The 26491-nt window shown below is 37.9% G+C and overlaps 1 protein-coding gene across 1 annotated transcript in view; it reads right to left on the bottom strand.

Moving 5' to 3' along the window:
- LOC135697738 (frizzled-like) overlaps nt 1-26491 on the bottom strand; it is a 320922-nt gene that overhangs the window by 59918 nt on the left and 234513 nt on the right. Inside the window, exons 3-4 of the mRNA XM_065217543.1 lie at nt 19153-19272; nt 1995-2189 (exon numbers count right to left, since the gene is read on the bottom strand). Of these exons, the coding sequence (XP_065073615.1) occupies nt 1995-2189; nt 19153-19272 (315 nt within the window). The remainder of the gene's footprint in view (nt 1-1994; nt 2190-19152; nt 19273-26491) is intronic.

Raw genomic sequence — 26491 nt, 5'->3', positions numbered from 1 at the left:
AAGTGTTTCAAAAACCTTCGACATCGCACACAAGATGCTGATAGGCCTGAGATTTGTTAACGTGTTCAAATGTGTTTTTTTTTTTTCTGTAGTGGCAGTACTGTACAATTATGAAGCATATCCGCAATCCATCGAGGCCCGTTGCGTTCGACCTAATGTTGCGTTCACAACTTCCCAGTCTTGTACAGGATGGAAGGAGAAACTGTGAGGAGAAGTTTGTATGGAATGCCTTGGTATGTCTTGGGATGTACTATTGGTGTAGCTTGCCAAAAACACTCGGTTTATTTCGTTTGGGTTGAATTCACAGCCCGCTGACGCTTGTTCCTTGCCAGCACCAAGAGTTTTGATCCGCTTCCACAGAGTTTTGGTTGGGATCCTGTCGTCTAACAAACGACGCAGGTAATGTGCTTTGGTGTCCTTGATCAACGCGTTGGTTCGATCCCTCAGTGCTTTATATCGTTGTCTTGCTTGTAACTTTGAATCCGACGATGCATTCAGCCAGTCCTTGTAGGCTAAATCGCGTTCCAGTATTGACTTCCTGATATTGTAATCAAACCACGAGTTATTCTGCATACGGCCGCTGTTTGTTCGAAGCGGGAAACACTGATCGTGGATCCGTTTGAGATGACTGTTGAAGACATCGAGTAAATCGTCGGAATCGTCAATGGAGTACATATTGTCCCATGCAACGGACTGTATAGCGTTTTTCAAACCTGGAGCGTCAAAATTGACATATGTAGTCACGATACGTTTGAATTATTGGTGCAGGCGAACCATCAAAATCCAAAGAACCGAAAATCAGATCATGTTGCGAAAGTGCAGGAAAACTAACCTGATTAAAGCGCAGAACCTTCGAATCGCAGCTAGTGATAAACAGATCCAACTGTGAGCATCCTGTATGGCGAAAGACGTCAATGCAAAACGCTGAAGTACTGTTTCGAAGTGTGCTCGCTTACTGTTTCGGGTGTTCAAGTCTGTGTTGAAATCTACAATAAGCAAAACGGTTTCGTAGCGTGCGGCAAAGTCGGCTAATTTATCGGCAAGAAAACCTGAACAGTCGTTTTCTGGAGGATTGTAAACGGCTACAATCAGCAGTTTCTCCGAGCGAAGTCGCAACTCCAACGCTAGGCACATAATTTTAAGTTTTTCCGATGAAATATGTTAAAACTTTTGCATTTTATTTCTTATCCTTATGCCCAACTTTCAACGAAAAAAAGTCTTAGGTTCATGAAGCTCGATATAATATTCGTGATTCAATACCCCGTTTTCCGTATATTCCACACTTTTTCGGATTCTTCTTACTTCCTTGACTGTACTTGTCATACATAGAGAAATTGTAATCCGCATTTATTTAGGAATTTAAATAGTTTTTATTTCTTATTCAGCAACAATTATTCATCAAGTTACCAAACATAGATAATGCATATTATGCAACTATCTTTTAGATATTTTTTAGCACTGATAGCTGCTATGCAATAGTGGATTATTTTAACTGTTATGAAACCTGAATTTTCTATCAACCTACAAACGCAGTGTTCCACAATTTCAACCAGAAACGATCGAGAGAATTAATCACACAGTGGAGTGCATTTGTAAACTGTAAAAGGAAATTGACCGAGAGCATCTCAATCAATCAAATTTCTTTTTGAATCACGATTCATGCTCTCAATTGAGGTAAACTGTAGACACATAACGATCGCACCATTTACCCTCCAGTCGGAATAACCTGATCGTGTGGTTGAAGTTCGTTCATCCGAAACCGGTTCCAATGTAAACCGTCCTGTTTATAAACATAAACACCTCAGAACTCCAGTTTCTCCACGGTCTAAGCGAATGCCAGAGGCTTTGCATGTCGCAAATATATAGGTTATATAACAGCAATGGCCAATGGCAGTAGCTGTTTGGTCATGCGTTAAATCAAACAGTTCTGAATTGTGTCACCATTAGAGGCTAGAAACGATCTGAAAAAAAAAACAGCATAAACAACTTCCTACCTGTGTGATGGTCGCCAGCATCTGCATCCGGCCCAATTTGATGTGCGGTTGGAACGGCTCCCGGCACGCTACCGAATCGCCAGCCCCAAGTCCAGCCACGTATGCACAGCCGACGATCAGATAGCAGATCGCTAGGAACACGATCGGCCGCTCCGGATATCGAAAGCGCGAAGAATCGATCAGAAACGTGAGCACCTGAAATGGCATACAACAGGGAAATGTTGAGTGAGGAACATGCATATGAATGGTGTGTGGATAAGGCTTCTGCTTGGACGAAACGAAGGGAAGAAGGGAACAAACGAAGCAAATTTAGAAAACTTTATTACGACGAGCGACTCGGCGGGGTCGCCTCGCGGGCAACCGTTCGATCGGACAGATTTAATTTCTACCCATCAATCAGGCTCATTTAAATGCGGACTTTTCGAGCGAGGGATCGATCGTAAATTGAATCCAAAACTCGAAGCTCGCACAGCTTTCGAGCCAACTAACGAACCGCGCAAGTCACGGGGGAGAGTGATTCATATCGCAATTTGAGTGTCTTTCAATTTACCGCTCGATGCAAATTGGTACAAAATATGTGTGATGCAAGATTCGCTGATTTCCCAACCGTATACATATACAAATAAGGTCCACACGATCTCGCTGTAAGTTGAAACTTTGCCAAGAGTCGTTCAAGAGCGTGGCAATAAATTCAGCACTCGTCGTCGTCGTCACCGTCATCCAGTCCACGGCGCGCGAGGGCCTTAATGAACTTCTATATTCATGAGCGGATATTCCAGGCGCGTCCAGAACAAGGCAAGCATCGGCACCGAAGAAGACCAAAACAAAGACCATCTTAAACTCAACATATGCTCCGGTTTTGCCATCAACAACAACAGTGTTCCCCCTCAGTCGGAGAGTTGCTTTCGCTGCTTGCTTTTGCCCGCGCACAACGAACAACTCCATGGATCCATTCATCAGCATGGGTCCGTTCAGTGAGCGCAACTGGTCATGTTAATATCGCGTTCTAGCAAACATAGCAGCCTTTCGCTGGGCCTGTTTACCTTGCCCAACCGGCCGGGTTTGACTATGCTTGGAAAATCGCGACCCTCAATCATCAACTCACGGGAGGGGGGTGCTTCCAGCCGCGTGTGGAGCAGAGAAGAACGAGTCAGGTGAAGGCAATTTGAACTTCCTTTGGCGAGCCGGGCCCGGTCCATCAGATGGATCATCAACACCAGTGAGTCAAGGTAGTACCGGTTCGGTAGTAGCAGGGCAAGAGGCGGCGGTGGTGGTGATGGAGTAGCATAGGAATGATTCGTTTTTCGCCGGGAATCTTTGAGGCTATGATTTGACCAGCGATCGTTATTGATCACGTGTGGTGATTTAACCGGAAATATTATTCCGATTCGAGTGAAATTGATCGCGAAAATGGTTCGCGAGAGATAATTGGATTTTGGAAGTTTTTTTTTGTGAGCAGGAAAGTGGATGAATTGAGTTAATGGATTTAAAGAACAAGATTGTTGAACATTCATGCTGTGAAAATAGATTGGAAATGTTAAGAGTATTTCTGACATCTTTTATTCCACAAGCTGCTTAAGCTGGTGGTAGCCTGCTAAACCTTAAAGCTCTCTGTATTATTAATAACATCAAACTAAATTCAACTTAAATTCATTAATGGTGCTCCGCAAATAGTTCTGGAAAGTTCCCAAAAAATCACATCTAATGTCACCAGAAATTTCAAAATGAAGTCTTAGGAAAACAAAGCTAATGATTTGAGATTTTGCAAGAAGTTCAAGATTTGTAGAAAATCATGCTCTCATACTTCTGTAGTAACCAAATACTCCCAAACAAATCCCATATTTTCTAATAATCTATACATGGCCCTCATGTGTGAGATTCCGTTCAAAGTATACAAATTATCCATGTTCTAGTTGCTCTCTATGTCTTAGTTTGTACGACACAGTTTACGCATACCTCAACTTTTGAAAACCTCATAATTGCTACCGCATGTGCGCCAACAACAAAACCTATTTTCCAAACATCGCTCATGTCGCATCATATAGCAAATCTGTATGCTTTCCCTTCAGGTATGGGTCTAGTCTACTCATACGAGGATTCCAGACGAGGGTTAGGATTAATGTTTTGAATTATTTAATAAAAATTAATTCTTAGGATAATGTTAAAGGAATTCTATGGAGCATTGATAGATTGCTCTTATAGGGCTTTGTCATTACGTTTTATTATAGTATGCTAAAGTAAAGTCCAGTTGAATGTTCAGATAACACATCGTAAAAAAGATAGTTTAATGAGCGCTCTCAAGTGTACCTTTAGTGAAAACACAGAGTGTAACTCTACGGTGCAAGAATTGTTGCATTTTGATAGGGAGATTCATATCATTAAACTATCTTTTTGGGATGGGTTAAATGAAAATCCTTTTGGATTTAACGTAAGCATTCTATATTAAAAAGCAATGAAAAAGTCCCAAAAAAGCAACCCAAACCTGCTTTGGAGGAATCCAAATCGCATAGCGGAGTCTTAAGGAGAATTTCAAGGTCGAAAATAATGTATTTTCTTCTGATTTAAAGTATAATTCCAAAATTATTCTGAGTAGAATTCCAAGGTAATTACGGATCAAAAATAAATTCAAATTTAGTTCTGTTTTCTTATTTAACCAAACATTCAGCCGTGGGCTAACAATCCATTTTTATTTTAATATACTACTATTGAAACATTTGGAAAAGTAACACATAAGTTGATATCGTGGCGACTTCAGAAGTTTATCTTTTACAAACTTTATAATTGGTTGGTACAACTTATAATTTATGGTGGATGATTATACTATTTTTTCAGAACAATATTTGTTTGGTTCCATTTCGAGTTCTAAACCACTGTGCCAAATTTGGGGACGATTGGTTGTAGTCCAGCTTTCCGCATTGCGTTTGAAATTTGTATAGAAATTAGTATGGGAAAACCTACTCTTTCGCACTTTCATCCCTAGAGACCACAATTTTGCTTGAACCTTTGCAACTAACCATGTCAAAGTATAATCCAGAAAGTACCTAACAACTTTGAGGAAGTACGGTACTAGAATGTCTCTAAAAAAAGTTATAACTGTTCAAAGATCGATGCTTCGAATTAAATGCCAAAAATCAATTTCCTACCGCAGTGTACCAATGAAATTACCAACTGAAATAAATTTGGAGTTTTTATCTTATCGATTTGGTACGTTCAGATGAATTATTCAAAAAAAAAAAACAATTGCTCAATCTCATAAGTGCAGTTAGAGAGAAGGATGGGGCTTACTATACCCCCGCATAACATTACATTAATATCAATAGAAGTTAAGCTTTAAACTGAAATAGTGCCGGTGTTTGTGTTTGTTCAAAACTATATGGTCAATCTAATAGGCGTAGTTGAATAGGAGGGGGCTTACTGTATCTCCATATTTTAGTCTGTAACTTTATTTTTATTGATATCAGTAAGCCTCCTCTCCCCTATTCAACTACACCTTTTAGACTGAGCAAATATTGTTGAATAACACATCTGAACATACCAACTTGACGCTTTACTTCCATTGATATAAGGGAGAGGGCAGTATCGTAAGCCTCTCTAACTAAGCTTACGAGTTTGAACAATTCTAGATTGAGCTGGAATTAGGGCGAATCAGCTTTTGTAAACAATGACTTCTCTCGATACTGTTTCGAAAATCATGGCTCTCCCTGGCAAATCGACGTCACGATCGACTAGGGGAAGAGTTCCCCTACCCGATGGTGCAGTTTGTTTGTGTAGGCGTGCCTTTAATGCCTAGAAATCAACCAGAGAAGTTATTGTTTACAAAAGCTGTTACGCCCTAATTCCAGCTCTATCTAGAATTGTTTTTGAATAATTCATCTTAACATACCAAATCGATAAGATAAGAAACTAGGAAATTATTATTATTTGGAATCTGACTTCGATAGTTTATTTTGCTCATGACAGGAGCTTCGTTGCCTGACAGAATTGGATGATATTCATTCATAAGTTGAATTAGAAACGTCTCGTAAAATCCTCTATTGGTACACTGGCAGTGTTGGCAGAAAAAGTGATATTTGGCATTTTTTCTTCCTTTATTTAACGTCAGTTTCCGCAATCTAGTGCCAACCGCCGACGGACATCTATTGCCTTCCATTGACGGCAATCTATTTATTTATTTATTTCGTCAAGCAAAGTAGACTACATACAATGGTTACAATGTTTTACTTACATACTATGCATTTTTTCTATAATGTTTTAGTTGGGCTTTAATTTCTTCTTTTGACATAGTGATGCTAATGACTTCACAGTGTAGATTATACTGTCGCATCATTCGGGTGAAGGGGCCATTTTTTGCGTAATTTGTTCTGCGTGATTTTTCTGAGAATAATTTTCGTGTTCTTAGATGCCGACAGGGTGTGTAGAAGTTTAATTGTGAAAGTATTTCTGATGATTCTATGCGATGTGAAACAACAACATTAACAAGAGGAACAAGGAAAAAATATTTGACAAATTCATATTGCAGCACCTGTTTTTTCCGCTCTTCCTGACAAGATGGCACTCATCGAACTCAATTTTGAGCATTCATAAGGGCCAATACCGCAAACGTAAACAAGGGTTTCTTTCAGAAAATTCTGTAAATTCGTAGTGTATCTATGCAAGCCACCACCCAACTAACAATTTTTCAATGTAAACGCTTTACTCATTTCATTTATATAGCCTCAAGCTGTATTCAAACGTTATACGATATGAGGCAACCTTTACTCAACCTCTATACAAGCAAATCTGGCAAACTTAGTCAGCTTCTTATAGCTGTTGGGATGGTTGGAACAAGCTCTTATTGCATTTCCATTTACGCTTCTATGCAGCTGTTATCCTGGTATTTAGTTGTGTAGGAACTTGAAAGGTGCTTATTCAACCTTATCTCCGTTATCCAATAATCACTACACAGCTTTCTCTTGAAGCCGGGTTAAATATCCCTAGTAGCACGCTTGTCACAAATCAATTGTAGAAACTTGTATACGACTTATTTCAGTCATAAACAAGTTGCTGTAACTTATTGTGATGAAAGTGTGCTGCTCGGGATTGTTTAAGCTTTTTTTGTTGGAGGAGTTGATTGAGTTTATTTTGCTGTGTGAATCAAATTAATCGAAATTAGTTATAAGCTCACCACCTGGAATCGAACTCGAGACTACCGTATTGGCATCCTTGACACTACCAACTTAGCTAAGCCAACACTTTGACCTGACGTAAACAAATATACATGACTTTCTACAATAATACCGTTGAGTAGGGGCTTTATAATAGTGCACATGAATCACTTTTCTCGACTAGTTACTTCAGCTTTGTAAAGGAGCAGAGTAAAAGCTGTAAAACTGCACGCGTCTAAAAATAAATCTAGCTGACTGTAAAAATGCTTCCAAAGTAGCGCTAACACAGTTTATTAGCGTACAGGTTGTTTAGTTGTTGAAAAAGAACTTTTGATGTTTATGTTATTCAGCAAGAGTGGTTGTTTGTATAGAGGCCATCAAATGAGTAAGCTACTATTGCATATCACTAGTGAGTGCGGATCTATTGTGAGGGCAAATTGATATCTTATTTATCATGAGTGGAACAACACTGATTGAGACCAATTTTTTTTGAAACATCAGAACATTTGTAAAGAAATTTTAATTGACTATTTTGAGAAAACAAGTGGAAAAATTACATATTTTATAATCGGATCTGGACAAATTTTGAAGATAACGGACTTGAAAGTCTAGATCACGGAGTTGAAAAAATATTAAAATTTAAGTGAATCCATCCACACCAGTGCTGGTCAGTTCGCAACTCTTCTTTGCCGGATTTTAAACGCTGAATTTGAATAAACTTTACTAACAAAACAATGTTCTTGAATCAAGCTGTAACTTGATGCAATTTTGTGAAGGCAAATTATTTACTCTCAACATGTTTGGTCATAAAATAGGTGCTACCAGTCTTGATGATGGGGCCTGTAATTATAATTATAATTTGCAACGGGAAATTTGGTTATATGGTGGAGGAATGTTTAAGGATTTCATGAATTTTTATTTTCCTTGATTTGTTTTCCGTCGATCTTGTTTTCCGTACTGAGTACTGAGAGGAGAGATGCGAGGCAACTCTCATCTCATGTAATGATAATTGGAGAACGAAATACAGATTAGTGTGAACTGATAGTTTGAACTGACAAGACGTGTTTTCCCTACAATCTGTCCGAACGACTCGTAATAGCCATCCTCGGTCATAGCAATACTGGCGACGAGTATTAAAAAAAAAAAAAAAACGGTGTTGAGTTGAGTGCAGGAATAGTGAAATTCTAGTAGAGTGATATTAGGTTTTACTGTTTTTGACGTGCATGATTTTAGATCGATCCACAGGATTCAGGATCGAAGAGAGAGAGAATCGAAAGAGTTTAATCCTTGTGTTCCGGTAGGGAAAAACCTGAGCCAATATGGCAACGCCTGTAGAAGATGAAGCTAAGGTGGTTACGGTTACAGTGGATAAAAGAACAAAAGGAAGATTTCCTGTATATGTGCCCGGTTTCAATGTAAATTCGTACCTACAAACAGTAGACATTTATTTTGCATTGAATAAAACACCGGACGACGAAAAGGCTTTGGAGTTTATTACTAGTGTGGGTCAAGAGACTGCGAATCGGATAATTGGTAGTTTTAAACCGAACAAGATTGTGGATAAAACCTATGTCCAAATCGTGGAAAAATTTAAGATCTTACACGAAGAGAATAAAAATGTGTTTGCTGAGCGTTACCGGTTGATAACGCGGAAACAAGAAGAGGGTGAATCATTAGATGATTTCGTGATAGATCTACAAAATATTGTAGAACATTGCAATGTGAGTGTTGAAACGGAAGCTACTCTTGTTCAGTCTGTTTTCGTGGCAGGTATACGAAGTGATAAAATAAGAGAGTCGATGCTTCGAGATGCAGACTATAAGTTAAATCTAGCTAGCAAAACTAGAAAAGGCTAAGACGATAGAGATTGCCGCTCTCGAGGCACGAAAAATGGCTAAACAAGGAGCCAGCGCGTTAAATTATGTTTGCCAAAATAGTTCCATGCGAAGGAAAAATTTTGTAAAACCGGGAACATTTTATGAAAGTGCATGTTCAGGTGCGAATCAAAGGGACATTTCGAGTCATCGAGGAAACATCAAAGTTAGCAGTGATACTGTGTGTTATAATTGTTATAACAAAGGGCATCTCTCATACAATTGTACGCTGCCCAAAGTCAGGAAACCGCGCTATGGGACACAGCAGTCTAAAGGAAACGTGAGTAGGAAGAGAGCTTTTGAAGAGCGGATCAATCAATTGTCAGCAGCTATGGATGATCTAAAAATGAGCATGGAAGATGACACTGACACTGGTGATGACCAGTCGGTGGAAGAACCAGAGGCTGAGGATGAACCGAATTGGATTAATAATATAATGCTTGGTAAGTCAAATAACTCAGCACCAGCTTTTGTGGAATTGAATATAAATGGACAAACCTTGTTGATGGAGTGCGATACAGGTGCATGTGCAACCATTTGCTCGTTGAATACATACAAAGAAAAGTTTAACAATTGTACACTACTATTAGATCACCGAAACATTTCCGTTATATCGGGTGAGACAGTGAACGTTTTGGGTAAAATAGTAGTGAGAATAAAATTAAAAAGCAGAACTTTAAGTTTATCTCTTTTAGTAATTAAATCTCCAAAAAAATTTGTATCTCTGCTAGGCCGCGATTGGTTAAACATTATCTGGCCGCACTGGAGAGATTCGTTTTCGCTCAATTCTCTTTGCGAAATAAATAGAGAACAGTGGATAAAAAATACAATTAAAGCATTGAAAACAGAATACTCATCTGCATTTGACGATGATCTTACAGAACCGGTCAAGGGTGTTGTAGTTGATATCCGTATAGATAACCAAGCAAAACCCCTAATACACAAACCATACACTGTCGCATTTAAACACCGAGAAACTGTAGGAAAACATTTAGATGATTTAGAGTCTAAGGGTATACTTGAAAAGTTAGAATACGCGGAATGGGCCTCCCCCATAGTTGTGGTAGTGAAACCAAATAAGAAAGATATTCGTATTTGCATGGATGGATCTAAAACGGTTAACCCATACATAATCACGCATCATTACCCCTTACCAATTATCGAAGAACTTATCACAAACAAAAGCGGAGCAAAAAAATTCGCTCTTATTGATTTGAGAGGAGCCTACCAGTAACGTCAAAATAAACGCCGAGAAATGCGAGTGGTTCGTTCCCCAAGTGAAATATTTGGGTCACATTCTGTCGGAGGCGGGTGTATCACCAAACCCGGAGAAAGTGAAGGCGATGAAGGCCGTGCCAGAGCCAAAATCAAACACACAACTAAAAGCATTTCTCGGAATGATAACGTTCTATACTAATAGTGAATTCGTTTATTATCGGGGTTGGAACCAGTTCCAACCAGGCATGGAAAATCATTTGCATTCATTTCGTGCATTCATTTACATTCATTTGCCTCTAACTTTTTTTTGAACAGCATTCCGCAAAATGTTGTCTAGAGATTTTGAAGTTTTTATTATAAGCTACAACTTTTGTATATAAGTCAAATTCATATCTCTTATGCATGACGAACCAGAGTGAACAGAACCCACTACTGTTTTTCAGTGAATGTATTTTACATTCACTGAAAAACAGTAACAAGTTCTGCCCGCTCTAGTTCGTGATGCATAAGAGATACAGATTTGAGTTATGGGCAAAAGTTGTAGCTAATAAGAAAACCTATAAATGTTCTGTACATCATTTTGCGGAATGCTGTTGATGAAAAAAAGTTAGAAGCAAATGAATGTAAATGAATGTAGGAAATAAATGTAAATGATTTTCCATGCCTGGTTCCAACCCAGTGCAAAACCGAACTTTTTATCAGTGCGAACCTCAACCTGAGCTGGGTTTTAAAAACAAACGATCAAACTGACGTTTGTCAGAAAACAAGCAGACCCAATCTTGATACCCGATCCAGGTTGGAACTGAATAATAAACGAATTCGCTATAAATTTGTTTCTAAATTAAACTTAGTCCTTTCTCCTCTTTATGATCTTTTAAAAAAGGATAGCAAATGGAATTGGGACTACGCTTGCAATAAAGCCTTTGAACTAAGCAAAAAAGCCATCTGTAGCGCTCAAGTTCTAACGCATTTTAATCCATCTAAACAAATCACCGTGAATTGCGATGCAAGTGACGTTGGAATCTCAGGTATTCTTAGCCACACAGTAAACAACATAGAAAAACCAGTGTTTTTTGTATCACGCCGATTGTCAAAAGCTGAAAAAAAATATCCCATTTTACATAGGGAAGCATTAGCTATAGTATTCGCCATGGAAAAATTTTACAAATATGTGTTAGGCCAAAAAGTATCCATTATTACAGATCACAAACATATGGGCACATTGAACAACAAAAAAGGTGGTCCGTCAATAGTTGCTAATAGGCTACAAAGATATTTCATACGACTTTCGATATTTGATTACACTATCACGCATATGGCTGGTAAAGAGAACCATGTAGCAGATTGCTTGTCAAGACTACCTTTGGACCAAAACTTGAGTAGTGCCGACTTAGAAGAAAGTCAGCGCAGCTCCTTCAATGAACTAAATTATTTGATTGAAGACCAAAAAGTGAATCTCAATTCAAAAACTATTAGTGAAGAATCATCTAACGATTCAACATTATCAAAAGTTTTAGAGCTCGTTCAAAATGGTTGGCCAAGCCACGTGAAAGAGAGACCTTTGAAGAATTTTTATGCCAAACGAAATGAATTGAACGTAGAATCAGGGTGCTTAATCTTCGGTGAACGAATAGTGGTTCCTAACAAATTGAAATTAGCTTCTTTACAGTTACTACACGCAAACCACCGTGGCATACAGAAAATGAAACAAATAGCACGAAGATATTTGTACTGGGATGGTATTGGAGTAGACATCGAGAATTATGCGAATTCATGCAAGAAATGCCAAATTTTGGGAGTTGATAGAACTCCAAGAGTTTATGGAAATTGGCCAGCTACTACTAAACCATTTGAACGGGTTCATATTGATTTTTTCCATAAATATAACCGCACATTTTTAATATTAGTCGACGCATATTCCCGACGGATTGAAGTTCGGAGAATGACCAAAACAAATGCAGATAATGTTTCACAAGAACTTGACAATATTTTCATAGTTTTTGGATTTGCATCAACCATTGTCAGTGATAATGGGCCGCCATTCAACAGCTTCCTATTCAAAAAGTACTGTGAATCGCGTAATATAGAACATATTTTGTCCCCACCTTAACATCCTGCTAGCAACGGGTTAGCAGAAAGGGCAGTCCAAACCACAAAAGCTGTGTTGGGAAAACTAAATGAGATCGATTCTTCTTCATCATTTCAGATCGACAATGAAATCAATAAATTTTTGCACCATTATCGTCAATCTCCAACTACAGAGGACAAAATTATACCATATGAACGTATTTTCACCTTTATTCCTCGTACAGAATTTTCAGGTCTAAGAGAAAAGAAGAAAACATTCAGTGGCGAAGATAGTTCTGAAAATGCAGATAAATATTTTGCAATCAACAGTAAAATTATTTACAACTATAAATCTAACGGCAGAGCATGTAATATGGAAGGCACCATTATTAAAAAATATCAAATGTCACATATCTAGTAGATATAAATGGTGATATTCGTAAAGCTCATAGAAATCAATTAAAACGAGTTCCACAACAACCATTTGTTTTGAAAAATTGTGTAGACCCTGCTTCAGTGTCAGAGCAGAATTCAGAGGACATAAGAACAGAATCAAATGTTAAGAAAGTACGCAAGACGATTACATCCAAGAAAAAGCCAAAACTAATAACGAGTCAAGCATTACGCAGATCTACTAGAAATAAAAAGCCAAAACATAAAAATCTTAATGTAGGACAACTAATAAAGAAGAAGAAACATAAGATCTGATGAGTTAATAGATTTGATTATATTTTTTTTGCATGTTTATATTTTGTAGGAATAAGATGAATTTACTGGCTGGATCGATATTTTTTTTTTTGGCTAAAATTAATTTATATGAATTTACATTGAAATTATAGAAACTTATGAAATTGTATAAACTGGTGGAAGAATTAATTTAATTGGGGAGATGAGAGGAGAGATGCGAGGCAACTCTCATCTCATGTAATGATAATTGGAGAACGAAATACAGATTAGTGTGAACTGATAGTTTGAACTGACAAGACGTGTTTTCCCTACAATCTGTCCGAACGACTCGTAATAGCCATCCTCGGTCAAAGCAAGTACCAATGCTACCGACGCCAAAGAGGCAGCTCCCCCACCTGGACCTTACCTATCGACTCATAAACTCATGAACCGGGGACCAACGGCTTTACTTCCCTTCCGAAGGAAGGCGTGATCAGAGATTTTATGACTCAGAAAATCCCGGCGGAAGGAAACTTCGCAGAAATTGTGCTTAGAATTTCAGATAACATATTCAAGGAAATCGAAGGACGTTTTAAGAGAACATCCAAGATGTTATCAAGGAACTTTAGAAAAGAAATTCACGGAACTTCAGCGAAAATGTTCAAAGAAAATGAGTGAAGTTGTAAGGGGAACACTGGAGAAGAGGAGCTGGGTGCAATGCATCCAAGTGGGGTGACTGGTGGGTCATGGTCTGCCTAAGGTGGGTCACAGAAATTCAGATATATTGGTCGTATGTTTTTGAAATTTAAATTTTAAAATTATGATAAACCAAATTGAGCTTCTGTAAGAACTTATTGTTTTTTTTTATCAAGGTCATGTTGATGTTTGTAAAGCTAGTATAGGCCATTAATTTGATTTTCTAATATTTTATGAGGGTGATTTTTAGCAACTTCTATGCTAGTTCAACACAAGTTATTGTTTTGAAACCATTTTGGTAACACAGCAAAAAATAAATGTTAATAGTACATCCAAATCTCATGTAATTTTAATGGCCACAACAATAAACAAATGCAGTAAAAGCAGCGTAATGTCAGTTCATGCACTGTATTAATGATAATTTTGTCCTTTAAGCAAGTAATATTACACCATATTTTTGATGCGATTGAAGTGTATCCACTTTGATGTGATATTAATTTTTTTAGGCGTTTGTGTAACAATTTTTGGTATTTTGCTATTTTAAAAGTTATTTCAGCGTTTCAGCGTCCCATTTTGAGGTCTTTTTCATGATGTAAAGCCATTTTGTTTGCGTTTTAAAAACTTTTTGGCGTTCAATTTAGGCGAGAAATCGGGGTTTTCCTACCATTTCAGTGCATTTCGTAGTTCCTCATTACTATGGAAAAATAATAAGGTATTCGTTTCCAATACAGTTAAATCTTTGTTTGTTTACTTTGATTATTTGTCGTCAATCAGTGTAGACCGTTTTACAATGGTGCTGCTGCCTTACAATGCTATTTTAAAACATACGTTTTATTTGAAATTGTCAATCAACGTATACTACATACACAAATATCTACGTACTTAGTTTTGTCTACCGAACTCGGCTGTGCAAATCTCTGCAAAAAAAAAAGTTTCATTGAGATCTCAGCAAACATTTAATTTGTTTGCTGAGATTCAGCTAAGTACTATCCGAGACTCAGCAATCAAATGTCACTTTCTCTGAGACCTCAGTGAAACATTTGCCGCCGAGAAATGCACTGCCGAGCTCGGTAGGAAAAAAACTGAGTGTGTAAGAAATAAAAATTGTTTTAAACTTAACGACATGAAAGCCTAGCAGTTAGTATTCTCCTTACTGTATCTTTAGACATAGTTAGATCTATACGCTCACAGTAATTATTATACACTCTTTATCATTCTATTGATTGGTCAATTTTTACCATAATTCGTTCTGTGAGGTGACAGTTAAAATACATTTCGAGCTCTTAACATGCGTGATGGTACGTAAAAATTTAAGCTTGGTAATATTTTTCTGAATTTATGCGTTTAGAGATAATATTAATAACAAAGGAAATCATGGAAATTTGCCTTCGTTTCTTAAATGTTTCAATGTTTATCAACATGCAACGGAACTCATAAGAAGGAAGGGATTCCTAGAGTAGATGTTTAATCTAGAGTGGGGTGTTTTCTGGAATAAGATATAATATTGCATTTCTTAACATTAATATCCAGCACAGTTTCAACGCACCAATTGTAGAAAACCTCAATTTCATTTTGAAAATGTAGCAAATCAGAATTGTTAAAGATTTCCATGTACAGTTTCATATCGTCGGCATATATGAGCACATTTAAGCGATTTAACACAAACTTCACGTCATCCACAAATAAAATAAATAATAAAGGACCTAAATGAGATCCCTGTGGAACTCCCGAGGTAACATTAACTGTCGAGAAAAATTTTCCTTCAAAGCAGACCATCTGTGTTCTTTCTGCCAAATATGATCCAATCCATTTTAAAAGTGTATTTGTCATATCTAAACGTTTTAATTGTAAAATTAGTAAGGGAATGTCTACTCTGTTAAAGGACTTACTAAAGTCAGTGTTTAAAGTTTCAACGGTATTACCTCTAACCATTGTTTCAATAAAAATGTTTACAAATTCCAAAAGATTAGTAGACGTTGACCGACCTTAAAAAAAACCATGTTGATTGTTTGAAATGTGATGCTTAACCTGGTTAAATATTTTCTGGTTAACAATTGCTTCAAATATTCAAGGAATGCATGTTTGTTTTCTAGATTTAAATATTGGGACTAAAAATGATTTCTCCCAGGTTTTTGGAAATCACCTGTTTTGAGAGATAAATTGTAAGGCTAAAACAATGGTTTAACAAAACTAATTGCACCTTTTTTTTTAATAAAAATCGAGGTATTTCATCAAGACCAGGTCCTTTGCCGAGTAATAAAAATTTCTTTAACAGTGATATAATTAGCTGATAGGGTAAATTATGGCTTCGGCACCCATTGACTGTTTTCGGCAACCGAAATTGAAACGTTAATTTCACTGTATTTTCCCATCAAAACTCTTCGCTGAATGTATTAAGCCGATTCCTTACCTTTTCATCTTCAATCTGATTACATTTTTACGACTGTGAATTCCTGTTATACCATATTTTTCATTAAATGAAATATATACTCTACAAAATACGGCTGATTTCGAGTTGCCGATAATAGAACAGCTGGTTAACACGCAGTTCAAATGGAAAGGGTGCCGAAGAAAAAGAGACTGCCGACAATAGTCACACTCACCTGAGAAGTTTGGAGCGTTGTAAAAACATGTTCATCCCGTTTTGATCAATTCTGTCGATTGGAATTGGTACAACAGCAAGCAGCAGATAAATGTCAACAAACAAACCTGTCATGTATGTGTGTGACGCTGAGAAATCGCTAAAAGAAGTTCGGACGCTGCTTAGATTGACGAGAATACGTAAATTCCCCTACGACATTTTCCCCTTCATTTAGGCAAGAAAAATAGTTCAAATCAAGAACATTACTGGATTTCTTATATATGTTTTGGAAAAAGCGAGCAAATTGGTTACAAATTTATATCCTCACTATCAGTGCTATCAAACTCTTCAAACTGCATGCGTGATGGGAATGTTCATGAAGTCATTTTTTCGTTGACGAAGTTAATCACATGAATCCTCATTAAATTCTGATGTTCCATATCTTTGTAAAATTATTCAAATATGCGCCTTCTCAGCAATCAAAATAGGTCTTCTTAGTGAGAAAAACAACCAATGACACTGATATTTGACCATGCATCGGAACCTTGGTCAGAACCTTTCCTTGCTTCCAATCTCAAAACCGAGGTTCATAGCCGTCAACAAGAAGAGATTTGGGCCGGAGTTCGATGTGGTAGATCTTACATCCCGTAACGTACAACGGTGTTCTACCCACGTTACAGGCTTGGACAAGGTTTCAACCAATACACGGAATTCACCACGAATTAGAAGTGAAAACTTGAATATAAGGAAGTTCGTACGGAACAAATAGCATGGAAATCGGAAGTGGTTATCACAATAAAGGGGACTTTTTCCTTCTTGACATAAGCCACGAGCCATTACAAAGAGTTTTTTCAGTTTTTTCAGATTTCTCATCATCCGTTTGCGTATCTTATTCAATGCTCGAATACATTTTATCAGAAAGGGGATCAAGAGATTACCCTTTTCTTTTACGTTTAGGTGCCTTCTTCTTCTTCTTCACATTTCAAGCTTACTGCATATCACATATTAGCGTGCTCTCAACTTAGTGTTCTAGATGCACTTCCACAGTTATTAATTGAGAGCTTTCGATGCCTGTACCATTTTTGCATAATTGTGTGGAAAGTCCAATCATACTTCTATGCCCAGGGAAGTCGAGAAATTTTCCAACCCGAAAAATTCCCAAACGGACCAGGAATCGAACCCAGCCAACTCCAGCATTGTCTTGCTTTGTAGCTGCGCCTTTACCGGCTGAGCTGAGGGAGGCCCCTTGGCGGCAGAATAAAGTATTTCCAAATTCACTTCCAAGCTAATTAGTATAAGTATCCAAATGATCTATGAGGGGTTTTCCATATCGATATCCACGTAGGATTAGCTCGGGTAGAGTCCAAACAAGGATCGAAAAGGAATTAAAATCGAACAAAGTAGAAAATGTGCAGGTAATATTGAGCACTGAGAAGTGCTGTTTAAATGTGTTGTAGTTAAGGTAGCAGTAATTCTTCCTTCGCCAAAAAGCAAACAGATCTGCATGGTAAGAGAGCACTATGCGGACTGGTGACCAGGGATGGAAAATCATTTACATTCATTTGCCTCTAACTTTTTTCGTCAACTGGATACCGTAAAATGATGTATAAAACTTTTGTAGTTTTTAATATTAACTACAACTTTTGTTAAGAACTTAAATCTGAATCTCTTATGCATGACAAAATAGAGCTGGCATAATATGTTATTGTTTTTCAGTGAATGCAATTTACATTCACTGAAAAATAATGGTGGGTTCTTATCACTCTGATTCATCATGCATAAGAGACACATATTTGAGTTGTTTACAAAAGATGTAGCTAATATTAAAGCCTGCAAAAGCTTCAAACACTATTTTACGGAATTCTGTTGATGAAAAAAGTTAGAGGAAAATGAATGTAAATGAATGCACGAAATGAATTTAAATGATTTTCCATCCCTGCTGGTGACTGATTGCTTTCACCTTGATATTGGCCCAGGTCAAACTTCAATCGACCTGTACTTTGTTGAAATTCCGCTGTCATAAATGTATGATACGGGACAACTACAGAAGTCTTATGAGTCTTAATGGGTAAAGCTCAGAAATCCGAGAAATGAAAAGAATGACAGACAACATCATTTAAACATCTCAAAAAGATCTGCTCTATATTTTCCAGAAGCAATTTGCAACGTTGATTAAGTGCGCCCAGTTTGAACAGGTAGCATAGTCTTACTGTAGGATCTCCTTGAATGATCACGATGAAAGAGTCATGCCAAATCATCTTATCGAACATGATTTTGTTTACGCGTCAATGAGACATTGTTGACTGATGAATAGCGAGGACATGTGAAATGAATAGTATTTTATGCAAAGATGGCAGTATTCATTAAAAGTGAAAAGTCTTTAGATGTAAGTGGCTAAAGTCAAGTGTCATGTCCGAAAACAAATATAAATATGAACGGAGAGAACAAATTGAGAAATGAGAAGTGAAAATGTAGAAGTTAAAAATTAGTACGCATAATTAAATAATGATGTGTGATAAGTAGTCTACTGGTAAAAAGTGAATAATTTGCAAGGTAAACCTTCTAATAGCATCAGGAAAAGTTCTTACAGGGGATTGCAAGCTCAAAAAATTCTTTCATGAATTTAGCATTTGTCGCCAGACTCAAAATTTCTTTAAAAAAAAAAACCTTCGCTCAATGTTATAAAATGATGATCATAGAAGTATGGTATGATTGACCTCATGGCCTTCCTCTTCCCCTTTCTCGAATAACCAAAATAATTAGACACTTATTTCTACTCCGGAATACCATATGCCCTTCCGTCCAGCCATCTCAGGGGAGAAACATAAGGAGCTCTTTATTTGATAGCCCTCCCTGGGAGGAAGAGAAGGAGGCGGTGGTGTTGGTCAGAGCAGACCTCACGCTCAACTCACCGTGAACAGGCAGCTTGCCACGCAGACGGCAGCCCACGAGCCAACCCAGTACTTGAGCACGGTTCGCTCGCTCTCGGAGAAGAACATCGAGTTGCACGGTGCACCGCAGTCTTTCGTGACCTAGAAAGTGAGAAGAGAAAGAAGAAAACGACACAAATGAGAACATGAAAATAAAAGTCAAATTTAAATATATATACATATGCAAGTGAGAAAAAACCAGCTCGGTAAGGGGTGTGTATTAATTAAATGGAATGGTTGGATCGAGTTTTTCTGTTTTCAGTTTTTGGCACCGGGCGACATCTGTTGCTTTTGCAACATTACGAATGGGGAACCGTTTTCAAAAATCCAATTTTATGCTCCAGTAACAAGTGTTGTTTCAGTTATGACAGCAGCCGTGTTTCGCAAATTTCTAAAATGGTGAAGTTCACGAGCAGGTTTCCCGAATCAATAGCATTCGGAGCAGTCTCAATTAATTAAAGCTACCATATCGGCCGACCGCACTAGCTGACACCGTGGTCCCGAGCGTGCGGCGTAAATGGATAGCGTCCCCTGAGGGGGTCGTCAATCATTTCGGGGCCTGCACAGAGCCTAAAGTGCGGTAGTGTTCGAACCATTCAGTTCACGCATTGCTGGAGCCCTCCGGGTGACAAATTTCGCTGATGGCTAAAGTAGTCAATTTATCATTTTGGAAGTGCTGTTCGAAAACTTGTTTTATTTTTTCTGCGTGGATTTGCGATAGAGGCTGTCTGAGTGCGATAGAGCAACCTGTCCAACATCCAAATTGACAAGTTGATGTGTGAGTTTGACTGTCACGTTGCTGAGGCAAGTTATAAACAAGGTTTTAGATTGTTGGTTGATGATTTTGAATGCCACTTACAGAAGCTGGGAACCTTCGCAGAAATGTAGAAAAGAATCTATCTGGTCATGAAACTATATGATCATATTTTATTAAATAGTCAGCAAAAAAAACAAACAAGCTCCCTTCAATCGACTCAGTCTCCCTTGCTCAGCCTCTCAAATTTGATTTATTTGCATGCATTAGTACTGAATAAATTATCACTCTACTAGAGCAGCCTAGTTCAGCTAATGGACACTTCCACTCATGTCTGTATGCATGACCATTACGCTTGATTGCTAAACTAACTGGTGTGAAACCGGTCACATTTAGAGAACACCAGATAGGCGTGGGTGGTGGCTTTGGCAGTCGGATGAAGTTATCATCATCTAGATGGAATTGTCGTGTTTTGAGAGAATATGTATTTTTCCTATGGAAGCATCATTCAAAATATATCACCATTGCGCTAAAATTGAAGCCATTCCACTGTTTATGACTCTGACAGATGATGGTGTGCCTCCCAGCCGTCGAGTGTACTGTAGACGACTGTAATTAAATAGAGTGCACTTGCAACGGAGCAAGTACGAGCCCTTCCATCAGTGCCTTAGCTCACTAGTGTCATTAGTAAATTACAGCTCAATACAAAAAAGGTAGACACAGGTACGTATTGAAATAATGTTGTTTTTGTTTTAGCTCCTTTGAAAGTGTTGGAAAATCGATGACCTAGTCCGTCAATTATTGGTTTTACGATGGACTGCTCACTGCCGACCGCAAGATGAGAGTGCTTTGGTACACAAATTTCCTTTTCATTGAACAACGACGACGGCGGTGTGATGGACCAATTACCTCTGCCACAGCTACCAAAGTACCACATTAGCAGTCATAAAACGCAGCACTCTTCCACTCAAAGTCAGTAGTCGCAGTCCGGAAGCCGTGCGGCTTTGTACAGTAGCGGTCGGCATCTGGGCTGGATCATCATCACACCTACCGGATATTTAGCCATCCAACCAACCGACCGACGCTGCAGATTTAAAAGCTTTCTTGGATTGCGTGGCTACTGCCCGATGAAGTAGGGCTGGCTCCGTAAGCTACGATGTATCATTGGCATTATCCCATCATTTACCTAATGCGATTCGGTGGTATCGTTTTTACAAGCGATGGAGCTGCTAATAGCAACAATCTAGTCGGCTGGTGGAAGATTCCCTATGATTCGGACGGTTTCGAGCTTGATTGGAAACATATGCTGCTTTACTTGGAGGAAGTTGCAGTTGTTCGTTACGGTAACATATCAATTATCACTCGAACAGCTTTTTCGAAGGCATAGTAGCAGTGTGGAATGCATTTTTCTGAAGTCAAATCGGTAATCTGTGGTTGTTAAAGATCGTTCATACTTCATTTGCTTAAAAACAATCTAATGACCCTCGTTGTCATGCTAAATGCAGCATACAGAAGCTAGGAGGCATCTGACTCAACTATTGAGAGTAAATCAAGTGAATTAGAGTTTACTTTCGTGGGGTTTGAAATGCTGTCCCCTAGCTTGTTGGGTCGTGGAATGAAATGCTTGTGGCACCATAAGCTTCTATATGTTGTGCATTTATAACAAAATTACACTCAGTTTTGTTTTTACGCGATATTTTTTCGCCTCTATCCTTGATCGTGTGATCTCAAATTGAAATCAAATTTAATGCAACTTTCTAATGGTGTTTTCGATTGGATAAATGGAAAATTCTTGGTGAGGCTTTCTCAGCCTTGACGTTGATACGGCCTCAGTAATACATATGCAGGTCTTTTACATCCATCTGACCAAACACATCATGATAATTTAGTTCAAAATGATTATCGTAACCCACAGCAACAAAGAATGACTGCCTACACGGTAAGAAAAAGTAAGAGGTTGACTCCAAGACACGACCGTAGATTTGACGTAGGATTACGTGCTTGGTATCAATATTCAGCGACTGTGTTAGGAAACCACATTTTGCTGATCACCATTGCAACACTTGAACATTTTTGTAATTTTCAATAGTGACCTATTGAAAATTGATAAAGTGTTAATTTTAACAGATTTGTAGATTTTTTTTTAATCGATTGGCTTGTTTAGAACTAAAATCCATTCGCTATTGACAGAGTTATAAGCGGTTAAAACCTGACCACTTTTCGTAACGCGGACGATTTTATTTTTTTTAAATTGCACCCCAATACTTTGCCAAAAGACGTAATCCTACCTTAAAAAGTACCCAACGGTCAGTTGAATTTTACCTACTTTGACTAGTTTCCTTCCTTTTCGCCATCTAATGTTGTCAAAAACAGAGGAGCAAAACCACCCAACATGGGTAGTTGAACACGTTCTGTTCGGAGATTCCACACTAGCTCATATGGAGACCAGACCACAGATGCATTCTCAAGTATGGGCCGAACTAAAGATCAATATAGTGCCTTCAAGCAGTGAGGGTCTTTGAAATCTCGTGCAATCTTCGAAATAAATCGCAGTTGACGATTCGCCTTAGAGATGATCGAGGAATAGTGAAGATTGAAGGTCAACTTTGGGTCCAAAAGAACACCAAGATCAGTCATACGTTCTACTCTGCGAAGCGTTACATTGTCAATGCAGAAGTCGTAAAGGTTGAACTCTTAGAGCGGTGAAACGTCATCACTGCACACTTTGGGACGTATAGCTTAAGATCATCTGCATAAACGAGCTTGCATTTAACTCCCAACAAAGCTGCTACATCGTTGAATAATAACGTAAACAAAAGTGGACCCAGGTTACTTCCCTGAAGTTCTCCAGAGGTGCTGGTAAACGTAGAAAAGACACAAAATCCTAGTCGTACTCGAAGAGATCGTTCAGTCAAGTAGGAATGTAACCACGACCTTGCATAACAAAACCTTCTGGTCGATTTTGTTGAATGCGGCTTTCAGATCAGTTTATATGACGTCGACTTGTGCCTTATCCTCCATCGCGGTGATGCATGTACTGGTGAAACCCAAAAAGGTTAGTAGCTACCGATCTACCGGGAATAAACCCATGCTGGTCAGTTGAAATGTAGTTCTTCGAGCGATTCAGGACAAATTCGCTCAAGATGATCTCAAACAGTTTGGACGCTGCCGAAAGACTGGTGATACCTCGATAGTTCTTAATATCCCGTTTATTGCCAGCTTTGAAAACAGGAAACATATAGGACTGCTTCCACAATGTTGGGAATTTTCCTGGCTCAAATGATAAATTAAATATGGCTGCTAAAGGTTCTGCTAAGGCAGCTGATTCGCAATTCCATCTGGACCAGGAGAGAGTGAGGTTTTCAGTCTCCTTGCTGCTGAAATTACCATATTCCGTGTTACTTCGAATGTGCTCAGTTCCACTATGTCACTAGGCGTATCAGAGGCAGCAGATTCAGCTTCAACATCACTTGCCATATTTTATAGAAAACAGATGCAAAGTGTTTAGCAAACATCTCATACGCTTCGCTAAGAGAAGTGGACTCCGATTTGAAAATAACCAATCATGAGACCTTAGTGATTAATGTCTTAGACCATGTTAACGATAACGATAATTTTGTAAAATTGAAGTGCTGGAGGAAATATTCGAAACAAGCTGTTTCGAATCTTGTTCCCAGGGGCGTGGATTTTCCATTCGCGGCCGGTAATTTAGATGAATCTACAGCTGTTCTTAATAACGCTTTGAAAACGTGTACCAATCAACTAGTTGAGCAAAAGTTTGTTTCTTTGAAAAACTCGAACAGCTGGTTCAATTTGGATCTTTTGCGTCTTAAACGGAAAAGGGACAAATGGTACAAAAAGTTTTGTAGATCAAATAATGACAATCATTGAAATAGGCACACAATCGAGCGTAATAAGTATTCACAATCGATAAAGAAAACTCTTTGTGAATATGTTCAAAGGTAGATTGATCAGCATCAAAACAACAGCAAAGAGTTATGAACAATTTTGAAATCTTTATTAAAACCTAGTAATTTCAAACCGTGGTCCATTACTTTTAATGGCACATTAGAACAGTCAGAACAAGTAATTGCATCTAAGTTTAATGATTATTTCGTAGACAGTGTTTCATTGATCAATCAATCCATTGAATTGGTCGATGAACCTGACGAAATAAAACAGCCAGTTAAAAGTAGTTGCAGATTTGAAGTTTTTCACGCAATTACATTAGATGAACTTAGAGTTATTTGTTTTTCATTAGGAAAATCGGCTGGAGAAGATAATGTTAATGCTAGAGTTATTCAAGATTGCTTTCATGTCATTGGTCACATCTTTCTGGACCTTATTAATAAATCATTGCAGAATGGACATGTGCCACAAATTTGGAAGGAATCCTTAGTGGTTCCTATTCAAAAAGTTGCTAGAACGATTAAAGCCGAAGAGTTTCGTCTCATCAACATGTTGCACACATTAGAGAAAATCTTAGAACTTGTTGTTAAAGGCCAGCTGTTGGAGTATTTGAATAGCAACTCTTTGTTGATACCAGAACAATCGGGATATCGGGATGGTCATTCTTGTGAAACTGTGTTGAATTTGGTGTTAGCAAAGTGGAAAGACAACTTGGAGCGTAAAGATACGACTGTTCCTGTTTTTTGGATCTGAAACGCGTGTTCGAAACAATTTCTAGGTCCTTACTGCTAAGTACAACCAAGCGCTTTGGAATTACGAGTACTGCATATAAATGGTTTGAAAGCTTTTTGTCTGACAGAACTCAACAGACTGTTTTTAATGATTCTGTGTCCAGTCCCGTGGGGAATAACCTTTGAGTGCCCCAGGGAAGTTTATTAGGGCCCCTGTTATTTAATATGTATATTAATGACTTGCGACGTGTTTTACGGTTTTGCAACATTAATCTTTTTGCAGTTGATACTGTTTTGTTCATTGCAGCTAAGGATTTAGAAGTTTCCGTCTCACACTTGAATGAAGATTTGCAGTATCTAAGTAGATGGTTGAAGTGTAAGCAGTTAAAATTGAATACAAGTAAAACTAAATTTATGGTAATTTCGCGGAATCGATTAAATGAGAACGTTTCTGTTGTAATTGATGACGAGACTATTGATCGCGTTCAGGAGATTAAATATTTTGGCATGATTATTGGTGACAAACTTAAGTTCAACTCTCACATTGACAATGTTATCAAGAAAATTGCCAAGAAGTATGGAATTCTATGTCGATTGAAAAACGATTTAACTATTGCCAGTAAAATACAGCTATACAAATCAATCATCTCTCATCATCTAGAATTTTGCCCATCCATTTTATTTCTGTCCAATGAAACACAAATATCGAGATTACAGCGCTTGCAGAGTAAAATAATGCGTTATATTTTGCGATGTAATAGACTCACTTCCTCAACTTTGATGCTGGACGCCTTGCAGTGGTTGTCGGTGAAGCAAAGAATAGTATATTTGACGATGATGTTCATTTTTATAGTAGTTAACGGTTTGCTGCCTCGATATTTGTGTGATCGAATTGAAAGAGTAAGTGATTATCATAGTTATAGCCCCGATTTTTCGGTAATCAAAGGAACACATTTTAGTATTTGTTACTTTTCATGCCTTGTTGATAGTGATAAGTCCTCGGGTTGCCTGGACCGAGGATGATCTTGAAACAAGTAAAAAATGAGTTAGTTGTCTTCATCTATGTGATTCCTAATCTTCTATTCGTTGTTCCCTAGTTTGAAGTGGTTAAGACTAGGGTTCTGATGCATGGTGATTATCGGTGGCATTCCTTAATTTTGTTGCTAAGAATCCAACTTTGACTGACAAAGGGGCGTGCCTTTGGAGGGTGTTTCAACACTCCGAAGGGTATAAATAGCGGGACCTTTCAATTAGAATCGATTCCTTGCGATAAAGGCAAGAATGACAACTGTATCAAAACCGAATACTTCATCATTTCTCAATAGTGATGGAGTAATACGACATGCCCTAAACTAAGGACACGGGCTATACTACAATAGATCAAATTACTGGTCGCAGTGGTGTTAGGTCCCGGACAGATTAAAAAAAACTCATAGATATAATACTAGAAACGCAGATGAAATAAAAACACCACATTTCTTGACTTGTGCTTCACATAATTCATTATTTTTAAAGGAATAAATGTTTTCAATTCGATGCCTAGACATATCACACGTTCAGCAACACTTACAGAATATAAAAGATAAATAATTTCAAACGATAAATCTGTTGTTTGAACAGTTACCCCTGAGATTTTTTTTATAAATTTACAAATTATGTATCTTGACGAAGTTGTCTCTAACGGATTATTTTGTATCGATAGCTGTTATAACGACTTTTTAATAATTATTGTAGCACTACAAAAACTATTTTGTTCGCCACGACGGTGATGATGGATTTTTAACATTTGATGTAATAGTAGTAGATTAAAAAAAAAGTAGTCTACATGGGTTTGAGCCTCGCGCGCGATATAGAGGACTGAATTTAACATTTGATAAAAAAAGTGCAATTTTGAAGCTTATTAGGAAGATACCTCGAGTGAGTTGTA

Source organism: Ochlerotatus camptorhynchus, unplaced genomic scaffold (genome assembly GCF_037179485.1).
Source record: "Ochlerotatus camptorhynchus isolate MF236.1 unplaced genomic scaffold, CSIRO-AGI_Acam_v1.1 ptg000077l, whole genome shotgun sequence".
Lineage (NCBI taxonomy): Eukaryota > Metazoa > Arthropoda > Insecta > Diptera > Culicidae > Ochlerotatus > Ochlerotatus camptorhynchus.
Note: the sequence above shows the minus strand (reverse complement) of the source record. Positions and strands in the feature narration are given on the sequence as shown.